Source organism: Astyanax mexicanus, chromosome 20, assembly GCF_023375975.1.
Source record: "Astyanax mexicanus isolate ESR-SI-001 chromosome 20, AstMex3_surface, whole genome shotgun sequence".
Lineage (NCBI taxonomy): Eukaryota > Metazoa > Chordata > Actinopteri > Characiformes > Acestrorhamphidae > Astyanax > Astyanax mexicanus.
Genome location: NC_064427.1, coordinates 21,100,721 through 21,127,396, shown reverse-complemented (window position 1 = coordinate 21,127,396; position 26,676 = coordinate 21,100,721). Strand labels below are relative to the sequence as shown.

The 26,676-nt window shown below is 37.6% G+C and overlaps 1 protein-coding gene across 1 annotated transcript in view; it reads right to left on the bottom strand.

Moving 5' to 3' along the window:
• The window catches only part of itga1 (integrin, alpha 1), a 91,378-nt gene that overhangs the window by 21,279 nt on the left and 43,423 nt on the right, over positions 1-26,676 (bottom strand). The window contains exons 3-15 of the mRNA XM_049469001.1: positions 22,399-22,511; positions 19,785-19,876; positions 16,393-16,507; positions 14,675-14,796; positions 11,622-11,770; positions 10,590-10,740; positions 9,171-9,345; positions 9,001-9,074; positions 7,511-7,655; positions 3,515-3,657; positions 2,365-2,508; positions 1,479-1,712; positions 512-642 (exon numbers count right to left, since the gene is read on the bottom strand). Coding sequence (XP_049324958.1) covers positions 512-642; positions 1,479-1,712; positions 2,365-2,508; positions 3,515-3,657; positions 7,511-7,655; positions 9,001-9,074; positions 9,171-9,345; positions 10,590-10,740; positions 11,622-11,770; positions 14,675-14,796; positions 16,393-16,507; positions 19,785-19,876; positions 22,399-22,511 — 1,788 coding nt within the window. The remainder of the gene's footprint in view (positions 1-511; positions 643-1,478; positions 1,713-2,364; positions 2,509-3,514; positions 3,658-7,510; positions 7,656-9,000; positions 9,075-9,170; positions 9,346-10,589; positions 10,741-11,621; positions 11,771-14,674; positions 14,797-16,392; positions 16,508-19,784; positions 19,877-22,398; positions 22,512-26,676) is intronic.

Sequence of the window (26,676 nt, the reverse complement as noted above, 5' to 3'; positions counted from 1 at the left end):
CGCTTTCCTCCGAGTGTTAGCGCTGTGATGCTACTCTTGTAACGAGGCAGAGTCTGACTTCACATGTATCGGAGGAGGCGTGTCCTAGTCTTCAACCTGTTTGTGCTGTGGCATCACTAGTGACAGGGGGATATACAGCTGGGTATCAGCTAACAGATGAAGGGATTGGACAATTGGCCTAGCTAAATTAGAAGAAAATAAGTGGAAAAAATGGAAATAAATTAATTTAAAAAAACAAATGCGGTGGAGTGCACAACACATTTATATAGACGGCTATTTTTTCTCCATTTTTATCTCGATTTTAATGTTGTGCACTTACTAGGATGCCTAATGTTAAATGAACAAGGAGGAAAACATATTATCCTGACATATTCAGAGTACAGATGGCCACAGAGGACACATGCGATGTTATATTACACCACTGGGAACTGCTGGATTGTAACATTGTGTGCAATACAGTATTAAATAATTAATAATTAAAATAATAAAAAATAATAATAATAACAATTACCAGTAAAGTGCGGCTCCTCCTATTCCTCCTATGGTCACGTCGATGATGCCGTCGTCATTCAGGTCCATGATTCCGTGGATGGACTGACCGAAAAACTTCATCTTATCACCATCGCCTCCAGCTGCTATTCTCTACAAACACAGACATATATATATATATATATATACACTTTACACACACATAGCTTTAGAGCTATTGTTTTAATTATTAAATGAATAAATCAACAACTAAAACAGTATGCAATGTAGTAAAGCAACTGTTCTAAAAAAAAAAAAAAAACTCGAAAATATTTACTAATAAATTACTTTTTATATGAATTATTGTTTTTTTGACAGATTTTCTGGTACCACTTTAAAATAAGACTACCTGTATAAAGGGTTTTTAAATGGTTTACAATTAGTTTATTAATGGTTACTAATTTGGTTGTAAACGCCTTAAAAATCATTAATAATCAGTTATAACATATATACGTAGAAAGGGCAACTGTATAGAGGGCTGTGGGTTCACTATTTGACAAACTGGTCATTGTTGCCCTTTTGACGTATGTGTTATAACTGATTATTAATGATTTTTTAAAGGCATTTACAACCTAAATAGTAACCGTTAATAAACTAATTGTAACCCATTTATAAACCCTTTATAAAGGTAGTCTTATTTTAAAGTGGTACCGATTTTCTTTTATCATTTTGCTCTTTTTTAACCTTCATGTTCCTTACCCAAAAAGAGTTCTATGACCCAACTTAAATTTAGATTTTAGATTTTTGATGTCCAACAACTTTTAATAACTTCTAAAGTTTAGTCACTCTGTCAAATATTTAATATGTTTAAAAATATCATTAATAAATGTTTTTAAAGAATTAATTTAATAATCCAGATGCCACAGTAGCACATAACCCTCCGTTTAGAACCTTTAGAAGCAGCAGGATTCTACAGGGGACTAACAGAGTCCTGTATGTATTGTTCGTACCTGGACGTATTTCTCGCGTATGGAGTTCTTGTGGCCGTGGTAGATGTACACCGCCCCCCGGTGGTCGTTCTCCAGCGGTGATCCGATCACCACGTCGTTAAAGCCGTCCAGGTTGAGGTCGGGGACGGCGGCGATGGCGGTGCCGAATCTCGCTCCGCACGGCTCGTTCTTATTCCTGCTGCTGCAGCTCTGATTTACCGGCCGCAGGGTCATCTCATGCTCAAACACACCGTCCTGTAAAACACACACACACACACACACACACACACTGTTATAATACATAACACACTCTCAAACACTTTTTACTTTCCCTCAGAAATCAGTTTGAACACTGTAAACTCAATGAAGACAGTCTGAGACATCACACTTGTTTTGGGGACAGAGGCAGACTCATCAAATAAACAAAAAAAAAGTTTCTTTGATTTGACCAAAATACCTCTGGAATATAATCAAGAGGAAGATGGATGATCACAAGCCGTCAAACCAAACTGAACTGCTTGAATTTGTGCACCAGGAGTAAAGGCATAAAGTTATTCAAAAGCAGTGTGTAAGACTGGTGGAGGAGAACATACCAAGATGCATGAAAACTGTGATTAATAACCAGGGTTATTCCACCAAATATTGATTTCTGAACTCTTAAAACGTTATGAATATGAACTTGTTTTCTTTGTATCTTTTTTGTTATTTCAGTCATTTCTCATTTCTGTAAGTAAATGCTCTAAATGACGATATTTTTATTTGGCATTTGGGAGGAATGTTGTCTATAGTTTATAAAATAAAACAACAATGTTCATTTTACTCAAACATAAACCTATAAATAGCAACATCAGAGAAACTGATTCAGAAACTGAAGTGCTCTCTAATGTCGAAACAGACATAAACGTACTTTACTGATCTTGTAGACGTAGACCTGGCCCTGCTCGTCTCTTTCCGGACCCATAAACATCGGAGCGCCGACCAGCAGAATGTCCGTGTAGGAATCTTTATTAACATCCAGGGTCTGGAGAATGCTGCCGAAGTACGAGCCAATCTGAGACACAGAATTACCATTAGCATTAGCATTAGCGTTAGCATTAACATTTAACAACATTTTTAAGCAGAAACCGTATTTTAATTAAAGTATGAGTAAGTATGGATACTGTATTACAATATAACTCAATTATAAAGAAATAAACTGTACTTAGATGAAAGTAAAAGTACTGGGTCACAATCTGACTCAATTAAAATTCTCAAAATTCAAAAACTCAACTTTAATGGAGGTATGAGTACTGTTTCACAGTCTAACTCAAATGAAAGTGCAGAAACTGTACTATAGTGAACTTATGGGCACTGTAACACAATCTAACTCAATTAGTAAAGCAGGAGAAGTACTGTATCACAATCTAACTCAATTAATAGAGCACGGTAAGCCGTGTATCACAATCTAACTCAATTAATAGAGCACGATAAGTACTGTATCGCAATCTAACTCAATTAACAGAGCACGATAAGTACTGTATCACAATCTAACTCAATTAACAGAGCACGATAAGTACTGTATCACAATCTAACACAATTAAAAGAGCAGAAACTGTACTATAATGAACATATGGGCACTGTAACACAATCTAACTCAATTAATAGAGCAGGATAAGCACTGTATTTCAATCTAACTCAATTAAAAGATAGGAAACTGTACAATAGTGAAATATGGGCACTGTAACACAATCTAACTCAATTAATACAGCAGGATAAGCACTGTATTACAATCTAACTCAATTAAGAGAGAGGAAACTGTACTATAGTGAACATATGCGCACTGTAACACAATCTAACTCAATTAATAGAGCAGGATAAGTAGTGTATCACATTCTAACTCAACTACAAGAGAGGGAACTGAATTTTAATGAACATATGAGTATTGTGTTACTATCTAACTCAATAAAAGACAGGGAAACTGTCTTATAGTAAAGGTATGAGTACTGTATTATAATTTAACTCAAAGAAAAGAGTTATAGGTCTACTGTTCTGCTGGATCCTCATGGTGGGTGATGTACCTGTTCTCCTCTCAGGTGTTGGGTGATGGTGATGTTCTCCCCGTCGTAGCGGTAGATGCTGACCCGGCCCGTGTGGTTGAACCTCGGAGCTCCGGCGATGTAGAACACCCCGGCCTGAGTGTACGCCGACTGCACGTCATAACCTTTAACCACATAACAACTCAACTCAATCACTGACCCCCGACTCCAGATTCCATCTACAGCTCCAACAAAACACAGCTGGAGTTCAAACAAATAGTTCAGCAACAAATCAGATTCCATCAGCCTCACCTCTGACCCCAGATGTGCTCAATCAGCCCAGGCATTCTTACAGTCTGAGCTCTGCTGCTCTACACTCGCCTCGAATCAGAGATACTGCTTATAGTGAAACAACTCAAATAAACTAAAAAATCAGAAATATAGCAGTATCCCTAAAGTATAAATAGAGTTTCACAATCTTACTCAATTATAAAAGCAGAAACTCTCTTATAATGAAAATGTGGGTACTGTATTACAATCTAACTCAACTAAAATTGCAGGATGGGTACTGTATCACAATCTAACTCAATTACAAGTTCAGAAACTGTGCTATAGTAAAGTAATGGACACTGTATACAAATCTAACTCAATTAAAAAATATAAACAATATCATAATGAAAGTATGAACACTGTAAAACAATCTAACTCAACTAAAATTGCAGGATGGGTACTAAATCACAATTTAACTCACCAAAAAAGCAGGATGGGTACTGTATCACAATCTAACTCAATTACAAGTTCAGAAACTGCACTATAGTAAAGTAATGGACACTGTATACAGATCTAACTCAATTAAAAAAATATAAACAATATTATAATGAAAGTATGAACACTATAAAACAATCTAACTCGAATAAAAGAGCAGAAATATAGCAGTATCCTTAAAGTAAAAAAAGAGATTCGCAATAGTACAGTTTCTAGTACAGTTTCTCCTCTTTTTTTATTTATTTTATTCAAATAAAAAGGCAGGGAAACTGTGCTTTAATAAATTCTGCACTGGAAGTCATAAATCACTTCACTGCTCCTCCTGTGTTAGTCATGTTTTCTTGAGCCAAGCCAATGCTTTTTCCATTATTGAGTTATTGAGTTATTAATTATTTCGGATTGTGTCGGACCCTCTCCTCCCCGCAGCTTGTCCACTTCAGGCCGGTTTACCGAGCCTCCCTCTCTCTGAGAGTAGGACTGCAGGGAAGGCCTTAAAAGGTGCTGTGTGGAGGGATGTGTGGCAGGTCGGGGTGGTTGTGTGGCGGGTGAGGCGGGAGTGTTTACGGGAGCACAGCCGAGCCTGACGCTGTGTTTGGACTGTGTTTAGACTGTGTTTAGACTGGAAGCGAGGCTCATTTATAACAAAAGGCTGTTCCTTCGGGTGTGTGAATAATTATAACACAGATTACGACCGTCGTATTCAATCTGTGACCTTTCCCTGCTCACAGACGCCGTGCAGAAGCTCAGGGAGGAGCTCCACCAGCACACTGACCACAGATCAGACCTGATCTTCAGTGCTGAGTTTGGCCAGAGTTTCCACTGGTGATTCAGTTTAACCACACCCACCTCTGTAATGTTACATAATAGTAGAGACTCATGGGCTGCAGGGATGAGGATAGTGAAGAAAAACATGGAAAAACTAATTTAGCCAGACCACAACTGGCTGAATACGATTGTCAATGGAATTTCTAGAGAGGCTCTTCATTGAGAAAAAGATGACATATATCACAGTTGTTCTCTTTTAATTGAGTTAGATATGATACAGTACAGATATGATATAGATACAGTGCCCATTCTGCTCTTGTAATTGAGTTACACTGTGATACAGTATTCATATTTGCACTATAGTACAGTTTCTGCTCTTTTAATTGAGTTAAATTGTGACACAGTATCCATATTTGCATTATAGTACCATTTCTCCTCTTTTATTTGAGTTAGATTGTGATACAGTGACCATACTTGCACTATATTGCAGTTTCTGCTCCTTCAATTGAGTTTGATTGTGATTTAGTACCCATACTTGCATTAAAGTACAGTTTCTGTTCTTTTAATTGAGTTGGATTTTGAAACAGTATCCATACTTGCACTATATTACAGTTTCTGCTCTTTTAATTGAGTTAAAATGTGCTACAGCACCCATATATGCACTATAGTACAGTGTGTGTCTGCTCTCTTATTTGAGTAAGAGTATGATATAGTGCCCATACTTGTTTTATAGTACTGTTTCTGCTACTTGAATCGAGTTAGATTAATGAAATGACCCATATTATCACTATAGTACAGTTTCTTCTCTTTTAATTGAGTTAAATCGTGTAACAGTGCCCATACCTTCACTATAGTGCAGTTTCTCCTTTTTAATTGGTTTAGAGTCTGATACAGTGCCTATAATTGGACTATAGTACAGTTTCTGCTCTTTTATTTGAGTTAGATCCTGATACAGTACCTATACTTTCATTGTAATAAGAGTTTCCAGTCTTTAATTGAGTTGATGAGATGATGCCGTTTTGCAGATTTAGCCTGTTTACGTTTTACTTCACACTAGATAATGTCAGCATCGTCCAGTTCATCCAATTCAGAGCACATTTTTTAAAACCACTGGCAGATTAAATCCTTTAATCTCTCGTAATTTTCCATCTCCCCTAAACTACGTCAACAGCAGACTACAACAGTGTTCTGTTGAGTTGTGTAAATATTTAAATCCATAAAGCAATCTGTCTCCTGCTACTTTTAGCACTGATTGTCAAACACTCCATTCCAGTGTTGTGACAGAGCTGGAGCTAATGACGCGCTCAGACCATCCTCATAGACTCAAACTCATAAACTCATAAATAAAAAAAGAACTGTGCATTTTTGGAGTCTACCATGGAAAAGTTTAACTTAGTTAGACTAAAATTAGTCTAAAATTCACTACAAAGTACTGTATCAGAATCAAACTCAATAAAAATGCAGAGTAACTCTACTCTACTAAATATTGCACTGGAAGCCATAAACTACTTCATCACTTCTTTTGTAATAGTCATGTTTGACTGAGCTTATTTTTACCAGTATTTACTACAACTCACAGTGAGAGCTAGGCAGGATGCAGTACAGCTTCCAAACATGGTGGAGGTAGTTTCACACACCAGTAATGTAACTAAGACCTATAAAAATTAAACAGTGAGAGACCCCACCGCCCATATACTGTACATTATACCACAGTTACTTCCGACCCTGCAATGTGATTGGCTGAGAGGAGTTTTATGAGTGACATTATTAGGCGATAACACACTCTAACCGAAGCACTCCATGTATTACTCCGTCACATACAGGTAACCTAGCAACGATGCAGCGCTTACAAACCAAATACAAACCAAATGCAATGTCATTAAACAACACTGTGAGGCGCTGGATCCCACAGAGGCACAGTGAAGAAATGCCATGTGCATTATTACACACATTATCAGCCACTAATATCAGGTTAAGAGCTTGTATTATTCAAATAAAATCTTAAGTATATATATATTTTTTCCAGTTAATACAGGGTATTTTAAGCTGATTGTAAGGTGGACTATTGTAATTCCGCAGCTCTTGCCGCTGGGGGCACTGTCAATTAAAGTAAACAAAACTTTAATTCTTAAAAAAAAACATTTTCTTTTAGTTAAATGAGTCGGACTTTAATTTACACAGATTGCTCTCCTAAAAAACTGTTATTTGGTAAAAAAAAAAAAAGTGCTTCTGTTTATTTACAGTAAATTTAGATTTCCATAATTTTGACTGAAATGGCCGATAATGCAGAGCTTACAGCAGCGCAGCTACAAACAGAGCAGCAATGGAACTATTTTACTGCCGGAATGTTTATAACCAAACAGATCGCAATATTACACTCAATAATACACTGATTCGTAGGTTTGTGCTATGTAATATTGTAATATTGTGTAATATTGGCATGTATGACACCTTATAGCACGAACCTCGAGTGTATTATTGCTTTATTGACAACAGCTAATGTCGTACCTACGTATCCCGCCATGCCCTCGTATTTCTGCACCAGCGGGTCGTGGAAGGTGTTTTTTTTGGGCACTTTAAAGCTGTTTCCCGACTGCATGACCACAGTGCCGTTCCAGTCATAAGCCCCGACCGCTCCCAGCATCACACCCGCCTGCAGAACAACATAATCAATACATGATAATCAAATCTATTGATCATGATCAGTCCACAGATCCATGTTTTTATATATTTTCCTGACAAGAACACAAAAATATCCCAAGCTCTACCAAAAGGAAATACCACAATACCTCATTTAGAGTTATTAATATTCATATTGTTACCCTAATTAATGAGAAAAGTAAGCTCCGCCCACTTTGGTATATATAAAAATACCTACATTTAAAGTTATTAATATACATATATTAACCCTAATTAATGAGAGACTGTGAGTGTATATCACAATACCTACATTCAGAGTTAATAATATTAATATATTCACCCTAATTAATGAGTGTCAGGGAGACCCCGGCAGGGAGAGGTGGAGGCGGACGCAAGTGCGGGTAAGAAAGAATAATTTAATAAATAAATAACAAATAAACAAATAAACGAGTAAACAAAGAACAAAGAAACAAACCAGAACAAACGAGCGATAATGAGAAACATTCTCATGACAATGAGAAACGTTAGCTCCACCCCCTTCAGTGTATATCACAATACCCACATTTAGAGTGTTAATATTTATTAATATATACATCCTAATTAAAGTAATACTGTAGCTCCACCCACTTTAGTGTATATCTAAATATATTTCTTAATATATTCAGCATAATTAGAGAGACTACAGTTTTACTGATATACACTCCACCTGAGTGTATATCACAATACATACATTTAGAATGTTATTAATTATTATATATATATTTAGCATAATTAATGAGATATTATAGCTCTGCCCACTTTAGTGTATATCACAATACCTACATTTAGTGTTATTAATATTCATACATTCACCCTAATTAATGAGAGACTGTAGCCCCGCCCCTATATTGTATACCACAATAAATACATTTATTTCTACATTTAGAGTGTTATTTTTATTAACATATATATTCAGCATAATTAATGAGAGACTATAGCTCTGCCCACTTTAGTGTATATCAAAATTCCTACATTTAGAGTTTTTAATATTAATATATACACCCTAATCAATGAGACTGTAGCACCGCCTACTTTGGTGTATATCACGATACCTACACTTAGAGTGTTATTAATATTAATTTATATATTCAGCATAATCAATGAGAGACTATAGCTCTGCCCACTTAAGTGTATATCACAATACCTACCTACCATTTAGAGCTATTAACACATTCACCCTAATTAAGGAAAGTCTGTGTCTATCAAAATACCTAAATTTAGTGTTATTAATATTAAAATATTCAACCTAATTAATAAGATACTGTAGTCCCGCCCACTTTATTGTATATCACAATACCTACATTCAGAGCTCTACTTACTCTAGACGTGTGAACGCTAAAGCCGGACTGAGACATCTCCATCTCGAATGAGGAGGTGTGGTTTCCAGATGTAGCTGTTAGTAAATACAGTATAAATACAGTGAGATTATCGTTTGTAATACTGTATTTCTTAATAAAGCTCTTATTAAACTGATAAACAGATTCATTACCCTCCAAAGCGAAGATCTTGCTCCCCAGAGCGTCTACAATGTTGATCAGCGCCGCCTCGTCCGACACATTGAAGAAGTGATCCTCCTTTTTCTCACTCGCGATTAACTCGATTTCATCAATAAAATGTTTCACCTGATCAAGACTTTTATTTTGGCGGTTGTAATCACCAAGCACCTGCAAATAAGCACAAATTCAAAGTCAGATTAAGTCTTTAGTATGAATACACAAGAAAAAACATAGTAAAAATGCAAAATAAAATACAAAAATAATAAAAGCCTTTACTTGTAAATACATAGCATGATACTAATATATATTGAGTATAATATATATTAATATACTTATGTTCAAATGTATAATATATACACCCCTTCTAATTAATGCATTCAACTACTCTAAATTATTAAATAACTTATTTTTCACATTATTAAATATATGTAACATATAACTGGACATTATATCTCTATGTCAACATATATAACATATATGTGAAACATAAATAAATTAACAGTAAACAAATTAATCATCGTTAATGATGGTGTCACACAAAAAAAATGACAAGGGCAATGTAAAAGGTTTTACTACAAGTCTATTTGGAGCATTTCTATTGGTTCATTCATCATAACATTGAATTTTGAATATACAATAATGTATACAATAATATATTATATAATAATATTTAGAACTTTGTGTCAAAAAGTAAAAAGAGCAAAAATGGGGACAGTGATAATACTATATACAAAACATTGTTACGTCTATATAGTATTACCTTCTATTTTAATTTTTTTCATTTAAATACTACATTTATTTGTATAAATATGTGTCTAATATGTGATACTTCCATAGATAATGCAATATATTCTATATGCACATACAATACACTATACGTCACTATACTACACTACAATACAATACAATATACTATAAGTCATCTGTGGACAGTCACTTTAATTAAAACAGAATTCAGCTACTTTAATTTGCATCCATTGCTGACACAGATGTGCAAATGCACACAAACAGCTTGTCTGGTCACTGCGAAGAGAAGTGTTTCCAATTCAATATGAACAGTCTAACGCATTACTTAAAAGTGGAAGAACAATGGAGAAACACACACACAAAAAAACAACAACACTAGGACTCAGGGATATGTTTAATAGTGAAAGTAAGAGCATTTCCACATGCACATCAGAAGGTAACTCAAAGGACTGGGATTAAAAAGCTGTGTAGCCTTAAAGTAAAAACACTTATCAGTTCGTCTTTAGTTTGCTGGGGAGGAAAAGTCATTAAGTTTCGAGCTGAAAAAAGACTATACTATTTTTTTCTGCTGTTAAACACGGTGGCGGGTGATTTAGATTCCATAGAAAACTTGAGGTTTAAACACTTGTAAACCAAACTGAAGAAAAAGTGAAAAATTGTCTCACAGCGATAGAGAATCTCTCGATCCCGTCGTCTTCACAGGCTTTAACAACTTTACTCAGATTATGGTTGTCATGTGACTCTCCATCGGTGACGATCACCATGACCTTCTTGACCCCGGGCCGAGCTCCACGCTCTGGTGTGAACGCCTCCTTCCTGTTGATAGGGAACAGCAGAAATGTTCACTACAAATCAGTATAAATAATATCTGATCAGCAGATTGTGTTTCGTTGCTGAATGAAGGAACTTGTATCATAAGCTGTACAGGACCAGGATAGTAACGATGGTTTGGTTAGTAAAATATTGTTTGCATTTCTCTTTGTGAATTTCACTCGCATGTGACCTACTGTGACTTTAATTTAATTCTCTATAGCATGAATTATATTTTTCAGGAGGGAAAACTTTTGGATACAGGATGCTTTAATTCAGAGTTTGACTTTTGATAACAAGCTAATAATCTGAATCAGGTTTTTAGAGCAAGGAAGCTCTAATAAGTCATCTAACTGCACTGAAGACAACAAATAAAAAAATCACAGTTTATAAGATTGTGAATGTAAGAATATAGTAAAAATATAAACAGACAAATATACTTCTTTACATGTTCTGGAACATATACATTTTGTTCATGTCACATTTTATATATAAATACATAAATAATGTATGGAAAAGTGTAATAACCAAAAAAATTGGTTTTGAAGGGCGACACTATACCATAGAGAGTTAATGTAGTACTGTCGGTAAATATAATTATAGAACATGTCGTTGCTGTACAATGAAAAACAAGTATCTCTAAAACATCAACTTTACAGGAGGGAGAAAAAAACCTTCTAAACTTTCAATGGAGGTCAATGTTTATTTCAGGTCATTTTGGAGTATTTCTATTGGTCTGTTCATCAAAAAAGTTTAACACAGTGTAAGGGACAGTTTGTCTGTTTAAATGATGTAGTAAACTAAAATAAAGACAAAAATAGAGATCCTTGTTTTTTATTGGACAGCAGTGATATAGAGTTATACAATCTGATATTGCGGTGCATTACCGCGCCGTGTCGATGCCCAGAGCGGTCATGGTTTTATGGCCGGTTCTCTGGGGGATTTTTTCAGCATTTGCAACCAGATCCTGGGTGGTGGTGAACTGGCTGAGGTTGAACACGTGACCGACGTCATCTCCGTATGATACGATGCCCACCTGCAGAACAAACACAGAGAGGAACCAAAGAGTCAGAATCACACACACTCGGTGAGAACTTCAGCTTAAACCTACGAGTGTAGAGCAGGATCTACAGGTCCAGCTGTAGCAACATCTGTGGGTAAATGTGCTGCAGGATCCATACAGAACCTGTAGAACCTCCATACCCAATCATCTCAATCTTAAATCATCTTATATGCAGGATAGAGGAACCAGCTCTATTAAGACTCCATTCCAAATCTAAAATGTGCGTCATGATCGGGAATGGTGGGTTTGTATACAGCTTTTTGATTGGATGTACAGTTTTTGTTAAAACTTTGTTAATGTCTGTTTACATTACAATTTTGGAGATATAAAGACAAAATAAATACATTATAATCTGATCTATATGACCACACTACTTAGCAACCACCTAGCAGCAGCTTAGCAACACCATAGCAACCAATTAGCAACACCACTGCAACCACCACAGATACCACAGCAACACCTTAGCAACCACCTAGTAACACTATAGCAACACCTTTGCAACCCCTTAGCCACCCCTTTAGCAACCACTTAGCAACACCATAGCAACCACCGCCTATACTACAGCAACATCTTAGCAACCACCTGGCAGCCAATTAGCAACACCACTGCAACCACCACATATACCACAACAACACCTTAGCAACCACCTAGCAACACCTTAGTACCCACCTAGCAACACCTTAGCAACCACCACATATACCACAACAACACCTTAGCAACCACCTAGCAACACCTTAGTACCCACCTAGCAACACCTTAGCAACCACCACAGAAACCATAGCTACACCTTAGCAACCTCCCAGCAACCACCTGGCAACACCATTGCAACCCCCACATATACCAGAGCAACATCTTAGCAACCACCTAGCAACACAATATCAACCTCTAGCAACACCTTAGCAACCACCTGGTAACATCGTAGCAACCACCTTCAAGCAAATGTCTCTTGCAAATGTTTCTGCAGGAACTGCCATCTGCTTCATTTAAAAATCATATGTTTTATTTAGATTTATTTTACAATTAGTTTGCATTGCTTTCTTATTTTTTTATTTAAAATTTTTTATAATGTTTTAAAAAAAAGTTGACGCTCTGTATGAAAGGTGTTCTACTATTAAACCTGACTTGCCTCATTGGTGACAGTGGGATCTTCCTGCTAACATTAAACACAATGGGCGATATTGAGCTCAGCAACAATGATTTTGCATAGTTATGTTTATATATTGTACGACAGTCGATTAGTTGATAATGTAATTATAGTGACAGAGCTGATTTCATTCCGTATAGTCTAGACTACTTGTTGCGTAATTGTGTAATTATGTAATTATGATTATAAAGGTATGTAATTACTCAGAATTTGTTAAAAATGAACAGTGCAGACTGAGAGTTAGGGTCAGTCCGGCAGCCGGGGCGAGGTTTAGCTGTGGTCTGTTATTAGAGACTCATTCAGGCCGGACGCCGCTGGGCTGGCGCTGGCTTGGCGAAGGCTTGGCTCTGCCCGGGTGGCACAGAACCGACTGAATGAAAGTTTTCCTGAGTGTGGAGCTGGAAAATGTGCGGCGTCCAGCGGAACACCACATATTCCACAGCGGCAGAGAGTTCAACCAGTGACATCACACCATCTCAACCCACAACACACACTTCTACTGTCTGCCCAGTGAGACGCTACTGTATAAGTGTGTGTGTGTGTGTGTGTGTTATGTAATGCAGGGTCTGTATATTTCATAATGTGTGTATTAGGCCTATCCCCATGCAAAAGTACTGAAAAAGTGAGGCTGATTCCTTTAGTTCTGCTTTTGACTAAAACATTTGGGGGTACCACTTTAAAATAAGACTACCTTTATAAAGGGTTTATAAATGGTTTGCAATACGTTTATTAATGGTTACTAATTAGGTTGTAAATGCCTTAAAAATCATTAATAATCAGTTATAACACATACATAGAAAGGGCAACAATGACCTGTTGTTTGCCAAATAGTGAACCCACAGCCATTTATTATGTTGACCTTTCTACGTATATGTGTTATAACAGATTATTAATGCTTTTTAAGGCATTTACAACCTAATTAGTAACCATTAATAAACTAATTGTAAACCATTTATAAACACTTTATAAAGGTAGTCTTATTTTAAAGTGGTACCCATTTGGGTTTAACATTAAAAGAAGATTATCTTTTAATAGCTTTATTTCCAGGAATTTAGATCTGAATCTGATACACATTTCTGAAGACAGCACTGTGCAGCTTAATTTAGGGCGTGTCAGTGTGTCTTTGCTATCGTAACAGCGGGAAAAGTACACCTTCCGTTGCTCAAAAAGTGCAAAAGGCCTTTACTAATTTTCTTAATTAATCAAGGGTGGTTAATTTTAAGTGTGTCACTTACTCATCATTCCCTTTAAGAGCCAGGTGAGCTCTGATTTTGGCAGATTGCTATTTTAACGGTGCAGCTACCTGGACGTGTCCAACAAACGCTTCTCAGCAGAGAAAACTAATCTGCTTGTTCACTCTGTGAAGGAGCTCCAGCAGCTTTATAGGAACAGCAATGTTATTTACTTCTTATTGGCCTAACTTTTCTAATAATTGTTGTAATACATTTAGAATATGTAATAACTCATTATTTTTAAGTGGTATTTTATTTATCCAAAGCTGTTTATATATAGAGATCTTTTTTGTATTCTAGTGTCTGAAAGCCTTTACAGATGATGGATTCTCTTCCTTAAAGGCAACAGAAATCTCTCACCAGGAGGTGCACTACCCAAAAGTCACATAGTTTTCCAGCAATCCAGGAAGCGTTAACTTCAACAGCACTGCATTTCACTCAAACTATTAAACACTGATTGACGTTGAGACCAAATAAAATGTGAAAATCGAGCAGACTAACCCTCGCCGGGCCGATGTTGATCTGCGCCAGAAACTTCTTCAGAAACTTTGTAATGTCATCCCATGGGTAGATACTATTGGATCCGTCCAAAACGATGACAATGTCCATGTCCTGCTGGCACTCTGCCAAACACAAATACATACAAAAACAGGATCAATTATGAATTCAAAACATACACTATTAATCAATCAAATATCCATGTACACAGTGCAATAGCAATAGCATTAGAGCTATCAGCAATCTATAGGCGAGCAATGCACTGTGCAGCTTGATTTAGGGCGTGTCAGTGTGTCTTTGCTATCGCAACGATGGGAAAAGTACACCTTGCTCGTAGCTCGAAACGCAATGCAAAAGGCATGTCCTAATTTTGTGTGGTTAATTTTGGGCATAACATGAAATAAACTAATCAGCGTGTCACTTGCTCATCATTCCCTTTAAGAGTCAGGTGAGCTCTGACTTTGGCGGATTGCTATTTTAACTGCGCAGCTACATGGACGTGTTCAACGCCTTTCAACAGAGGAAACTGAACTGATAGATAGACATGTACATAGAATTGAGTTTCACTGCATAGGGATGATTTGTAACATACAGGAAGTAAAATAAAAGTTATGTGTTATGAAATAACAATGTTAATTTTTTTTTTTTATTAATTTATTTAGTTTATCGTATTTGCATTTTCCTTCATCCCTGGAACATAATTCAGGTCTGAAAGGGGTAAAGTTTTAAAGGTGTTCCCAAGCATCTAAGTAAAACAGCAATTTTCACATTTTTCAGGAATGATAAGCATCATGTTTTACTGGATAGGTTTACATGGGGCACGCCGTTAGCCAATCAAACTGCAGAATGCTCAGAATTTCACATCATAACAATAATCCATCTGCAGTTAAACTCAGTTCATGGGTTTATATGAATATGAGTGTGACCCTGATTGGGTTTGATGTATAGTGTATATAGTCATTTGCAAATGGCACAACACAGCAGCACTGTAACATCTGTTTCCAGTATACAGAACAGCTCTGCACTTTGTTTCTACATATACTGGATATATATATATATATATATATATATATATATATATATATATATATATATATATATATATATATATATACTAGAAAACATATGCAAGAGGTTTTCATTTAATTTAAAGCACTTTATTGTACTTACAAATGGATAATTGAGTTGTTATGGTTCTATACAGATCCAGATACATAACAGAAGTCATTTTATAAACCACATTTTACCCCCAAAAAAGATAGATAGATGAAAAAAAAAAGCCCATGGTGCTGTGTACTGACTTGCTCTGTGCACCAGGATGTTATAATGTTACACACTGCCATGCCAAAAGTCATGGGAGAACAGTATGTAAATTGATTAGAAAATGATTTAATGAGTTAATAATGTAGTTAATGTAATAGATTTGCTGTGCACTAAAATGAGTGTAATCATATAACTGGGATTAATATGGTACTAAATGGCAGTGATGCCAGTGTCTATGTTTCTGTGTTACGTGTGTGTGTGTGTGTGTGTGTGTGTGTGCGCGTTTATATGATGAGTCAGTGGTTCCTGTCTGGACGTAGCGCTTTAATAAACCATGTCCTAAATTGGGTACACAGGGCAGGAAGGGCAGACCACAGCTAACACCGTAATGTGTTAACATACACACTCGCCACATGCCTGCAGTGTGTGTGTGTGTGTGTGTGTGTGTGTGTGTTTACCTTGAACAGTGGGGGCGATGGAGTTGAGCACTTTGAAGGATGAGCTGACGTTGGAGCAGATACCAGTGATGTACTGCTGACTCCCACACATATACCCATACTGAGGACCACAGGCCTGCGGGCGAGAGAGAGAGAGAGAGAGAGAGAGAGAGAGAGAAAAAGAGAGATAGACACAGAGAGAGAGTTAGTGAGAGACAGAGAGAGAGAGAGTGAGAGACAGAGAGAGAGAGAGAGAGAGACAGAGAGAGAGAGACAGAGAGTCGGAGAGAGAGTTAGTGAGAGTCAGAGAGAGAGAGAGAGAGAGAGAGAGAGAGAGTCAGTGGGAAAGTGTGTGTCAGCGCTTTTGCTGAAAAGCTGCTCTTAGTGCTAAATGAGTGTGTTTGTGTGTGTTTTATATTATACTCAGCAACCAGTTTTTTTGCAAAAGCAATTCAGGTCAGTTCTCTTATTATACTCAGCAACCGGAGCGTTGGAAAAAGCTGATTCCCAAACTGCCCTTAGCAACTGTTGTGCTGGCAAAAACAGATTGTGATGATACTTATTTCACATTAGTGGTGGGCGATATGGCTCTAAAATAATATCACGATATTTCAGGGTATTTTTGCGATAACGATATATTTGGCGATATAGGAAAAAATAATTCATTAATTTCAGGAATATAGTATAAGAGTATAACAGCATAATCATAATGTGGCAAAATAAATAATATAGCATAAAATAATATAATGCAGCAAAAAATATTGCAGAATATTTAGTGCATGCAAATAAACTGCAAACTAAAACAATTATACAATAAATACACCTAAAGCTTCACAGTAAACCGGAGTATTGGCAAAAGTAGCTTGGGCCAATTCTTACATTGTACTCGGCAACCAGAGTGTTTGCAAAAGCAGCTCTTGCATATTTCCATGTTATACTCCGCAATCAGAGTGTTTGCAAAAGCTGCTCGGGCCGATTCCCATTATATACTCTGTAACCAGTTTGATGGCAAAAGCAATTCAAGTCAATTCCTATATTATACTCAGCAACCAGAGTGTTAACCAAAGTGGATTGGGCCGATTGTATTATTATACTCAGCAACCGGAGTATTGGCAATAGGAGCTTGGGCCAATTCTCACATTATACTCGGCAACCAGAATGATAACAAAAGCAATTCAGGTCAATTCCCATATTATACTCAGCAACCGGAGTGTTGGAAAAAGCTGATTCCCAAATTGCCCTTAGCAACTGTTCTGCTGGCATAAACTGATTGTAATGATATTTATTTCACACTTGTTTTTGCAAAAGTAGCTTGGGCCAGTTCCCACATTATACTCGGCAACCAGAGATTTGGCAAAAGCGTCTTTGGCCGATTCCCATAATATGCTCTGCATCCACAGTGTTGGCAAAAGCTGATTTTGCTTATTTCCTGTTATACTCTGCAACCAGAGTGTTAACCAAAGTGGATTGGGCCGACTCAGCAACCGGAGAGTTGGCAAAAGTAGCTTGGGCCAATTCTCACATTATACTCGGCAACCAGAGTGTTGGCAAAAGCGTCTTTGGCCGATTCCCATATTATACTCAGCAACCAGAGTGTTGGCAAAAGCTGCTCGTGCTTATTTCCATATTATACTCAGCAACCAGAGGGTTTGCAAAAGAGCATTAGGCCGATTCCTATATTATACTCTGTAACCAGTTTGATGGCAAAAGCAATTCAAGCCAATTCCTATATTATACTCAGCAACCAGAGTGTTGGCACAAGTGGTTCGGGCCGATTGCCATTATACACTCCGAAACCTGAGAGCTGGCAAAAGTGGCGCGGGTCAATTCTAATATCATACTCAGCAACAAGAAGCAATTCAGGTCAATTCCCATATTATACTCAGCAGCGGGAGCGTTGACAAAAGCAGATTGGGCCGATTCCCATATAGTGCTCTGCAACCAGTTTTTTGGCAAAACTGGCTCAGACCAATTCTAATATTTTACTCTGCAGTCAGTTGGATGGCAAAAGCGACTCGGGCCAAATCCAATATTACACTCTGCAACCGGAGTGTTTGCAACAGCAATTCAGGCCAATTGCCATATTATACTCAGCAAAAGCTGTTCGGGCCAATACTTACATTACACTCAACAACAGCAACAATTCTTGTTTCACATGAGATATCTGGGGGTTTGGCAAAAAAAAATATCAGGTTGACTCCTGTATTACACTCAGCAACAGGGTCAAAACAACTGATGATATGATGCCTATTAAAAAAAAGCCGGACTGATTTAACTCAGTCTATTCAGCCCAGAAATGACTTGCCCGGTCGTACTTCAGCATTATTATCTATATCTGTGAATTGTGATGAGCTCAGTTCCTCCTGAACACACTGACAGATAGTAGTGTTGTTTATCTGCTCCAGACAGTTCTATTCTATTGGCAGTTCTTTCAGCTACGCAGTTTAGTGAGAAACTCCTGTGGGAATGAGAGAGGATGATTTGAGCCGTCCGGTTCTCTCTCTGCCCATCTGTTCCAATCACTCACTGCAGTGACAAAGCAGCTCTCAGCTAATCAACTTAACAGAACGCAGAGCTAATATCAAAATGTGCACTCCTTCTATTTTAGCACGGGGTATTTAATTACAATTCAGTACGATGCAGTTAGAGAACATTTTGTCAGGCCAAGGTCCGGACCGTCACCATTTTTACTTGTGTTATGATTCAGTATATTGAAGTATGTATGATTCATTTACTGAAGAAGACTAGCAGTTCTAGCAGTGTTTTATGTCATCAACAACTGAAAGACACATATTATTCAGTATATTTCAACAATATTTATTGTTTTAAATGGGCCTGTCACAATAATTACATTATCGACATATCATACAATTAATGGAAACACCCTCAATAATTTAACATATCGAGTCTAATAATGTAAATCTGTATGTCAACTTTGTTTTAAAATGCTATATTTATTCTATTTGATTTTATTCATATTAGATTTAGGCCTGGCTGTCATGATAATCACATTAATGACAAATCGTACAATATATGGAGAAATGTTTGCTGAAATTGGCCAGAATATCAGCTTTATTTAAAAACAGCAGTCTTTTTTTTTTAATGTAGTATTTTGAAATGTGGACAAGAAGGAAAGAACACCTTTATAACTGTTAAACATGGGGGTGGAGGGATCATGCTTTGGGCTTTTGTTGCAGCCAGTGATGCAAGGAAGATCCTACTGCCAGAGATCTCACCATCTGTAACAAAGCTAAAGATTGGGCTGCAATCCACTGTGTTAAATCTCTCTCTCTCTCTCTCTCTCTCTCTCTCTCTCTGACACAAAAAAAAATAATAATATAAGCAAAAAAAGGGGGCGAGGAAGAAAAAAAATTCTGACAGAACAACAGATATCATAAGCATAAACCACATACCAGGAATCCGTTCCCATCAGGATTAGCCACCAGCGTCGTTCCCATGGTCATATTTTCTTTCACTTCATGTATATTTGGGATTGTTGTTTGCTCTGTAGAGGACAAAAAAAAAAAATACAGAAAAATAAATAGAGATATTAAATCAGCTTTATTAAAATAACAACAGGCCAATGTGATTTTATACACTGCAAAAAGTTTTAGGCATCTATGAAAATAATACTAAAATAGCTTTGAGTTTATTAACTCAGTAACACACCAGTATTGGAATAAACAGAAATAATATTCATATAAAAGTTGTGTTTCTACATGACTGTGGTTATTAAAACAGATATATGACTCTTCTAATGAACGCCTAGTATTATTTATAGTTAAAATAATCTGCTTTATAAAATGAACAAGCCCGTTTTAAATACTTAAAAGAAGTAATGGTGGTTGCTATGGTGTTGCTAGGTGGTTGCTTTAGTAAGTATCTCAGTCAGCAACGATGTTGCTTTTGTAAACAGTTTCTATAGTGTTGTTTTAAGAATATGAGAATTTTACGTGCTTGATATATTGGTTCTAGGGTCTTGCTAGAGGGTTGCTAAGGGGTTGCTATGGGGTTGCAATGGTATTCCAGGTGGGTGCTAGACCTTATGGAGTTCATATGGTATCAAAAGGTTGGTAAGGGTTTGCAATATAGTGTTACTATGAGTATGGTGTGGTGTTAAGTGCTTGATATATTTGTTGTAGGGTGTTGTTAGGTGGTTGCTAAGGGGTTGCTATGAGGTTGCAATGGAATTTTCTTAAGGGCTTTTTAGACCTTATGGAGTTTCTATGGTCTCAAAAGGTTGCTATGGTATTATTAGGTGATCGGTAAGGGGTTGCAATAGTATAACAACTTTTTGCTTGATATATTGTTTCTAAGGTGTCGTTAGGTGGTTGCTAAGGTCTTGTTATGAGGTTGCAATAGTATCCCAGGTGGTTTGTGGAATGTTCTTAAGAGCTTATTAGACCTTATGGAGTTCCTATGGTATCCAAGGTTGCTATGGTATTGTTAGGTGATTGGTAAGGGTTTGCAATCTACTGTTGGTATGAGTATGGTGTAGTGTTAAGTGCTTGATATATTTGTTGTAGGGTGTTGTTAGGTGGTTGCTAAGGGGTTGCTATGAGGTTGCAATGGAATTTTCTTAAGGGCTTTTTAGACCTTATGGAGTTTCAATGGTATCAAAAGGTTGCTATGGTATTGTTAGGTGATCGGTAAGGGGTTGCAATAGTATAACAACTTTTTGCTATATATATTTGTTGTAGGGTGTCGTTAGGTGGTGGCTAAGGTCTTGTTATGAGGTTGCAATGGTATCCCAGGTGGTTTTTGGAAGGTTCTTAAGAGCTTATTAGACCTTATGGAGTTCCTATGGTATCCAAGTTTGCTATGGTATTGTTAGGTGATTGGTAATGGGTTGCAATATAGTGTTGCTATGAGTATGGTGTGGTGTTAAGTGCTTGATATATTTGTTGTAGGGTGTTGTTAGGTGGTTGCTAAGGGGTTGCTATGAGGTTGCAATGGAATTTTCTTAAGGGCTTTTTAGACCTTATGGAGTTTCTATGGTATCAAAAGGTTGCTAAGTTATTGTTAGGTGATTGGTAAGGAGTTGCAATAGTATAACAACTTTTTGCTTGATATATTGTTTCTACGGTGTCGTTAGGTGGTTGCTAAGGTTTTGTTATGAGGTTGCAATGGTATAAATACTTGTTGCTAAGTGGTTGCTATATACTGTTGCTATGAGAATGGTGTGGTGTTAAGCGCTTGATATATTGTTTCTAGGGTGTTGTTAGGTGGTTGCTAAGGTCTTGTTATGAGGTTGCAATGGTATCCCAGGTGGTTTGTGGAATGTTCTTAAAAGCTTATTAGACCTTATGGAGTTCCTATGGTATCCAAGGTTGCTATGGTATTGGTAGGTAATTGGTAAGGGGTTGCAATAGTATATCAACTTGCTGCTAAATGGTTGCTATATAGTGTGGCTATAAGAATAGTGTGGGTAAGTACTGAGTGCTTAATATATTGGTTATAGAGTGTTGCTAGGTTGTTGCTATGAGGTTGCTCTGGTATTTCAGGTGGTTTCTAAGAATGTTGACAAGGGCTTGATAGAGATAAGTAGTTACTCAGTTGGAGTTTCTATGATATCCAGGATGATCACTATGGTGTTGCTAAGTGGTTGGTATGGTGTTGTTATGTAACATGATGCAATGTTGTGTTGTTAGGTAATTGTCAGGTGGTTGCCATTGTATCCTAAGAAGTTTGCTACTGTGTGTTGCAACAAAATACTCAACAGATTCAGCACTATGGTGTTGCTAGGCGGTTGCTATGGGGTTCCTGTGGTATCTCAGGTGGTTGCTAAGGTTGCTATCGGTGTTGTTGAGGGTTAATGTCACCGATATCTGGATACTGACAGTCAGAATCATTACAGCTCTGTTTATAACAGCAATTCTAGGGTGACACAGCAAACACACAAATAACCCCTCACACACTTTCACACACACAGACCACACACACAGACCACACACACACACACACAGCAAATACACAGACCACACACACAAACACACACATCGGAAATACAGAAAGGCCAGTTCTCACCAGGCAGGTCTAATTTTATACACTCTGAAGAAGGTCCGTGACCTACGGGACACTTGTAGACATCTCCCGTCCGCTTGGCCGGCTGACCCTTCAGTGGAGAACCAATCAGAACCCTACAGAGAAAGAGAGAGGGAGAGAGAGAGAGAGAGAGAGAGAGAGAGAGAAAGAGAGAGAGATAGATATTTATTTGTTATTTAACACACTGAATTACAGCCCCTGTTAATCTTCAGCTTTGTTACAGATGGTGAGATCTCTGCCAGTAAGATGTTCCCGGTGTCACTGGCTGCAACATAAGCCCAAAGCATGATCCATCCACCCCCATGTTTAACAGTTGGAAAGATGTTCTTCTCATGAAACATTCCGCCTTTTTTCTACAAACATTTCTAATTAGGTAACAGTTTAGTATAGATGTGGTTGGATGTTCCTTTGGGTTGTGATTTTGGGTTGTGTACCTCTTGGTAGAGTAGTAGAGAGAGAGAGAGAGAGAGAGAGAGAGAGAGAGAGAGAGAGAGAGATGTAGAGTGGTAGCAAGAGAGAAAGAAAGAGAGGCAGAGAGTTGTAAAGAGACAGAGAGAGAGAGAGAGATAGAGAGAGAGAAAGAGAGAGAGAGTGGTAGAGTGGTAGAGAGAGAGGTAGAGTGGTAGAAAGGGAGAGAGGTAGAGTAGTAGAGAGAGAGTGGTAGAAAAATGTAGAGTAGTAGAGTGGTGGAGAGTTGTAAAGAGAGAGAGGTAAAGAGAGAGGGAGAGAGAGAGGGAGAGAGATAGGTAGAGTAGTGTAGAGAGAGAAAGATAGGTAGAGTGGTAGAGAGAAAGAAAGAGTAGAGAAGTAGTGTTAGAGAGTTGTAAAAAGAGTGAGAGATAAAGAAAAAGAGACAGAGAGAGAGAGTGGTAGAGGGAGAAATGTAGAGTAGTAGAGTGGTAGAGAGTTGTAAAGAGGTAGAGTGGTAGAGAGGGAGAGATGTAGACAGAAAGAGATAGAACAGTACAAAGGAAGAGAGGTAGAGCTAGAGAGGGAAAGGTAGAGAGAGATAGAGAGAAATGTAGAGTAGTAGAGTGGTAGAGAGAGATAGAGAGAAATGTAGAGTAGTAGAGTGGTAGAGAGAGATAGAGAGAAATGTAGAGTAGTAGAGTGGTAGAGAGTTGTAAAGAGGTAGAGTAGTAGAGAGGGAGAAATGTAGACAGAGAGAGATAGGTAGAGAGGTAGAGGGAGAGCTAGAGAGAGAAAGGTAGAGAGAAATAGAATAGTAGAGAGTTGTAAAGATAGAGAGAGAGAGAGAGAGAGTGGTAGAGAGAGAGAGAGAGATGTAGAGAGATCGAGAGAGAGAGAGAACGAGAGAATGAGAGAGCGGTAGAGAGAGAGATAAAGGTAGAGTAGTAGAGTGAGAGAGAGATAGGGGTAGAAAGAAAGAGAAAAAGATAGAATGAGAGAGAGGTAGAGAGAGAGAAAGAGAGAATGGCAGACAGAGAGATAAAGGTAGAGAGGTAGAGTAGTAGAGAGAGAAAAGTGGAGAGAGAGAGAGAAAGAGAGAGAGAGATAAAGGTAGAGTGGTAGAGTAGTAGAGTGAGAGAGATAGGGGTAGAAAGAAAGAGAAAAATATAGAATGAGAGAGAGGTAGAGAGAGAAAGAGAGAGTGGCAGACAGAGAGATAAAGGTAGAGAGGTAGAGTAGTAGAGAGAGAAAAGTGGAAAGAGAGAGGAAAAGAGAGAGATAGAGTGAGAGAGGTATGTAGTAGAGTAGTAGAAAGAGAGAGAGAGCGATAGAATGAGAGAGAGGTAGAAAGGGGTCATTTTCACATCCTTAACCACAAGGCTCTTGAGAAAATGAAAAGCAGAAGGAAAGTCATGAGGAAGCAGAAGCTCGCTAAAACATCGCACAGCTAATTGATTCTGTGTCTGAAGAAAAACATCGTACGCACGGCTCACCATCACGTTACGTTACGGGTCACGTTACGCTAATGGTGTGTCCATTAACACTTAAGAGCTTTCTGCTGAGAAAAGCAGAGTTTTGCACAGATCTCACGTTTATAATAATAATATTAATACAGATCTGTGTGTTTAATATTATTATATACAGCACTGCGCACTGATGGATATACAGACCTGTTCTAACCCTAATACTCATTATAACGTACAGCAGCACATCCATAACCCCTCAGAACCGGTTCTCAGGGTTCTTAGACGTGATGGATGCCCCAGCGGATGGTGGAGAAAAGCCCAGAGTTTCACGTCTAAGTGATTTTTATCGACAAAACTGCAATAAAGTGTCATAAAAGCCCAACTGGAAATGAATTACAAGCATAATTTGGCCAAAAATCTAATTTACATTTGATTCTGTGTTTCCCCCTCTTGGCCTAAATGTAGTCAATCACCCACAACATGTTTTGGGGTCTGAAGCTTAGTTTTTTAGCCAGATTTATACTAGAAGACACTGGAGACACTGGATGGATGGATGGATGGATGGATGGATGGATGGATGGATGGATGGATGGATGGATGGATGGATGGATGGATGGATTAAATTGTTGCCGTCTCAAGAGATAGTAAAGACATTTGTTAGAGGTAAAAAATACAGGAAAGGAAATTAACATTTAATTTGTGTAAACTTGACAGATTATTATTGTAATTTAGCAGTGATTTCAATCACTGTAAATTAATTTACATTTATTTTCAGTAGAATTATTTACTTATCGTCTGTAATTTTAACAGGAAAACTCTGGTAACCACAGCTGCCAGCGTTTTCCTGTAAAAACTACAGTTTTTTTTTACAGTGTGTAGTGTGCAGCTAAAGGAAGCCAACTTCAAACACCAAACCCTGGGTGTTAGTCAGTATAAATAGTGCTTGTTTAACTTCCTGTTTTTATTCTGTTCTAAGACACATGTAAATGATCAGCTCATGATGTGACTTAGACTCAATTATGACTGGCGCTTTATCTTAAGACTCTATAAGAGTCTAAGATAAGACTCTTATCTCTTTTTCACATCTTCAATTGTTTTGCTGGTCCTGATAATAATCAGATAATCAGTTGATAAGTTTTGTTTTTTTCCCTATGGTTAACCAGTCTTAATACAGTACAGAATACAATGTAACACACATGAATCCGGTTTCAGATTCTGGTCCACACTTGTAGGTGAAAAACAGTCAAAGTCTACAACACCATTACTTCTGATTTGGTCTAAACTGGTTTATACCAGTTTGTTTCTGGTCTGGTTCTGGTTGGCCAGCAAAACAGTGTTCAAAACCCAACAAATGTTGGTTTATACTAGTCCAGGGCTGGTATAATGAGGGTTGACTAGCAAAACCGTGTTCAAAACCCAACAAATGTTGGTTTGTACTAGTCTAGGGCTGGTATACTGCTTCTTGACCAGCAAAACAATGTTCAAAACCCAACAAATGTTGGATTATACCAGTCTAGGGCTGGTATAGCGCTGGATGATTCACAAAACAGTGTTCAAAACCCAACAAATGTTGGTTATACTAGTCTTTGGCTGGTACAGCGAGGGTGGACTAGAAAACTGTGTTCAAAACCCAACAAAAGTTGGTTTATACAAGTTTAGGGCTGGTACAGTGAGGGTAACCAGCAAAACAGTGTTGTTCTGGTCTGTTTTATTCTGGACTGGTGCAGTCTTTTTTTACATAGCCTCACTTAGCCACACAGCTAACTACATTAAAAACAAGCTTTTCTCCAGTATATAAACCATCAGTGTACCAGTGTATAAACAGTGGGTGATGGTGAGTTCACAGTAAAGGCTGGACTGTGAGAAAAAGTCTGGCGTCTAAAGCTGAGCACGTAATTCCATCAGCGTTAACGTAAACATGTCAGACCGGCCGGCTGCTATAGAGCTGTTGGATGTTTAGAAATGTTTCTGTGCACTTCAGTGCCTAAATAAAGATGAACTTGAGCTGTTTTCCCGTATTTATAATGTGTGTTTCCATAGAATTGACCAAATACTCAAATAACAAATTTTATTTTGACAGTTTACTCCCTACTGACCACTCACTAACCCGCTCAGTGGGAACACTGTTGTTTTTTTAGAAGCAAAATTGGGCACCAAACTAAAAACATGTAAACAACTCAAGTCTTTAGCATTCCATCAGTCAAATGAGCCCTGATAACACAGTGCTGATACCGGCCGGCTCCACACACTCACCACCACGGCCTTCAGATCAACCTAATTACTGCACCAGTGATTCAGAGGCCGACAGTTTTATCTGTGTGTTTTTATAGACAACTATTCAGATAACGCCTTAAAAACTACCCAAACTACAGAGATATTATTC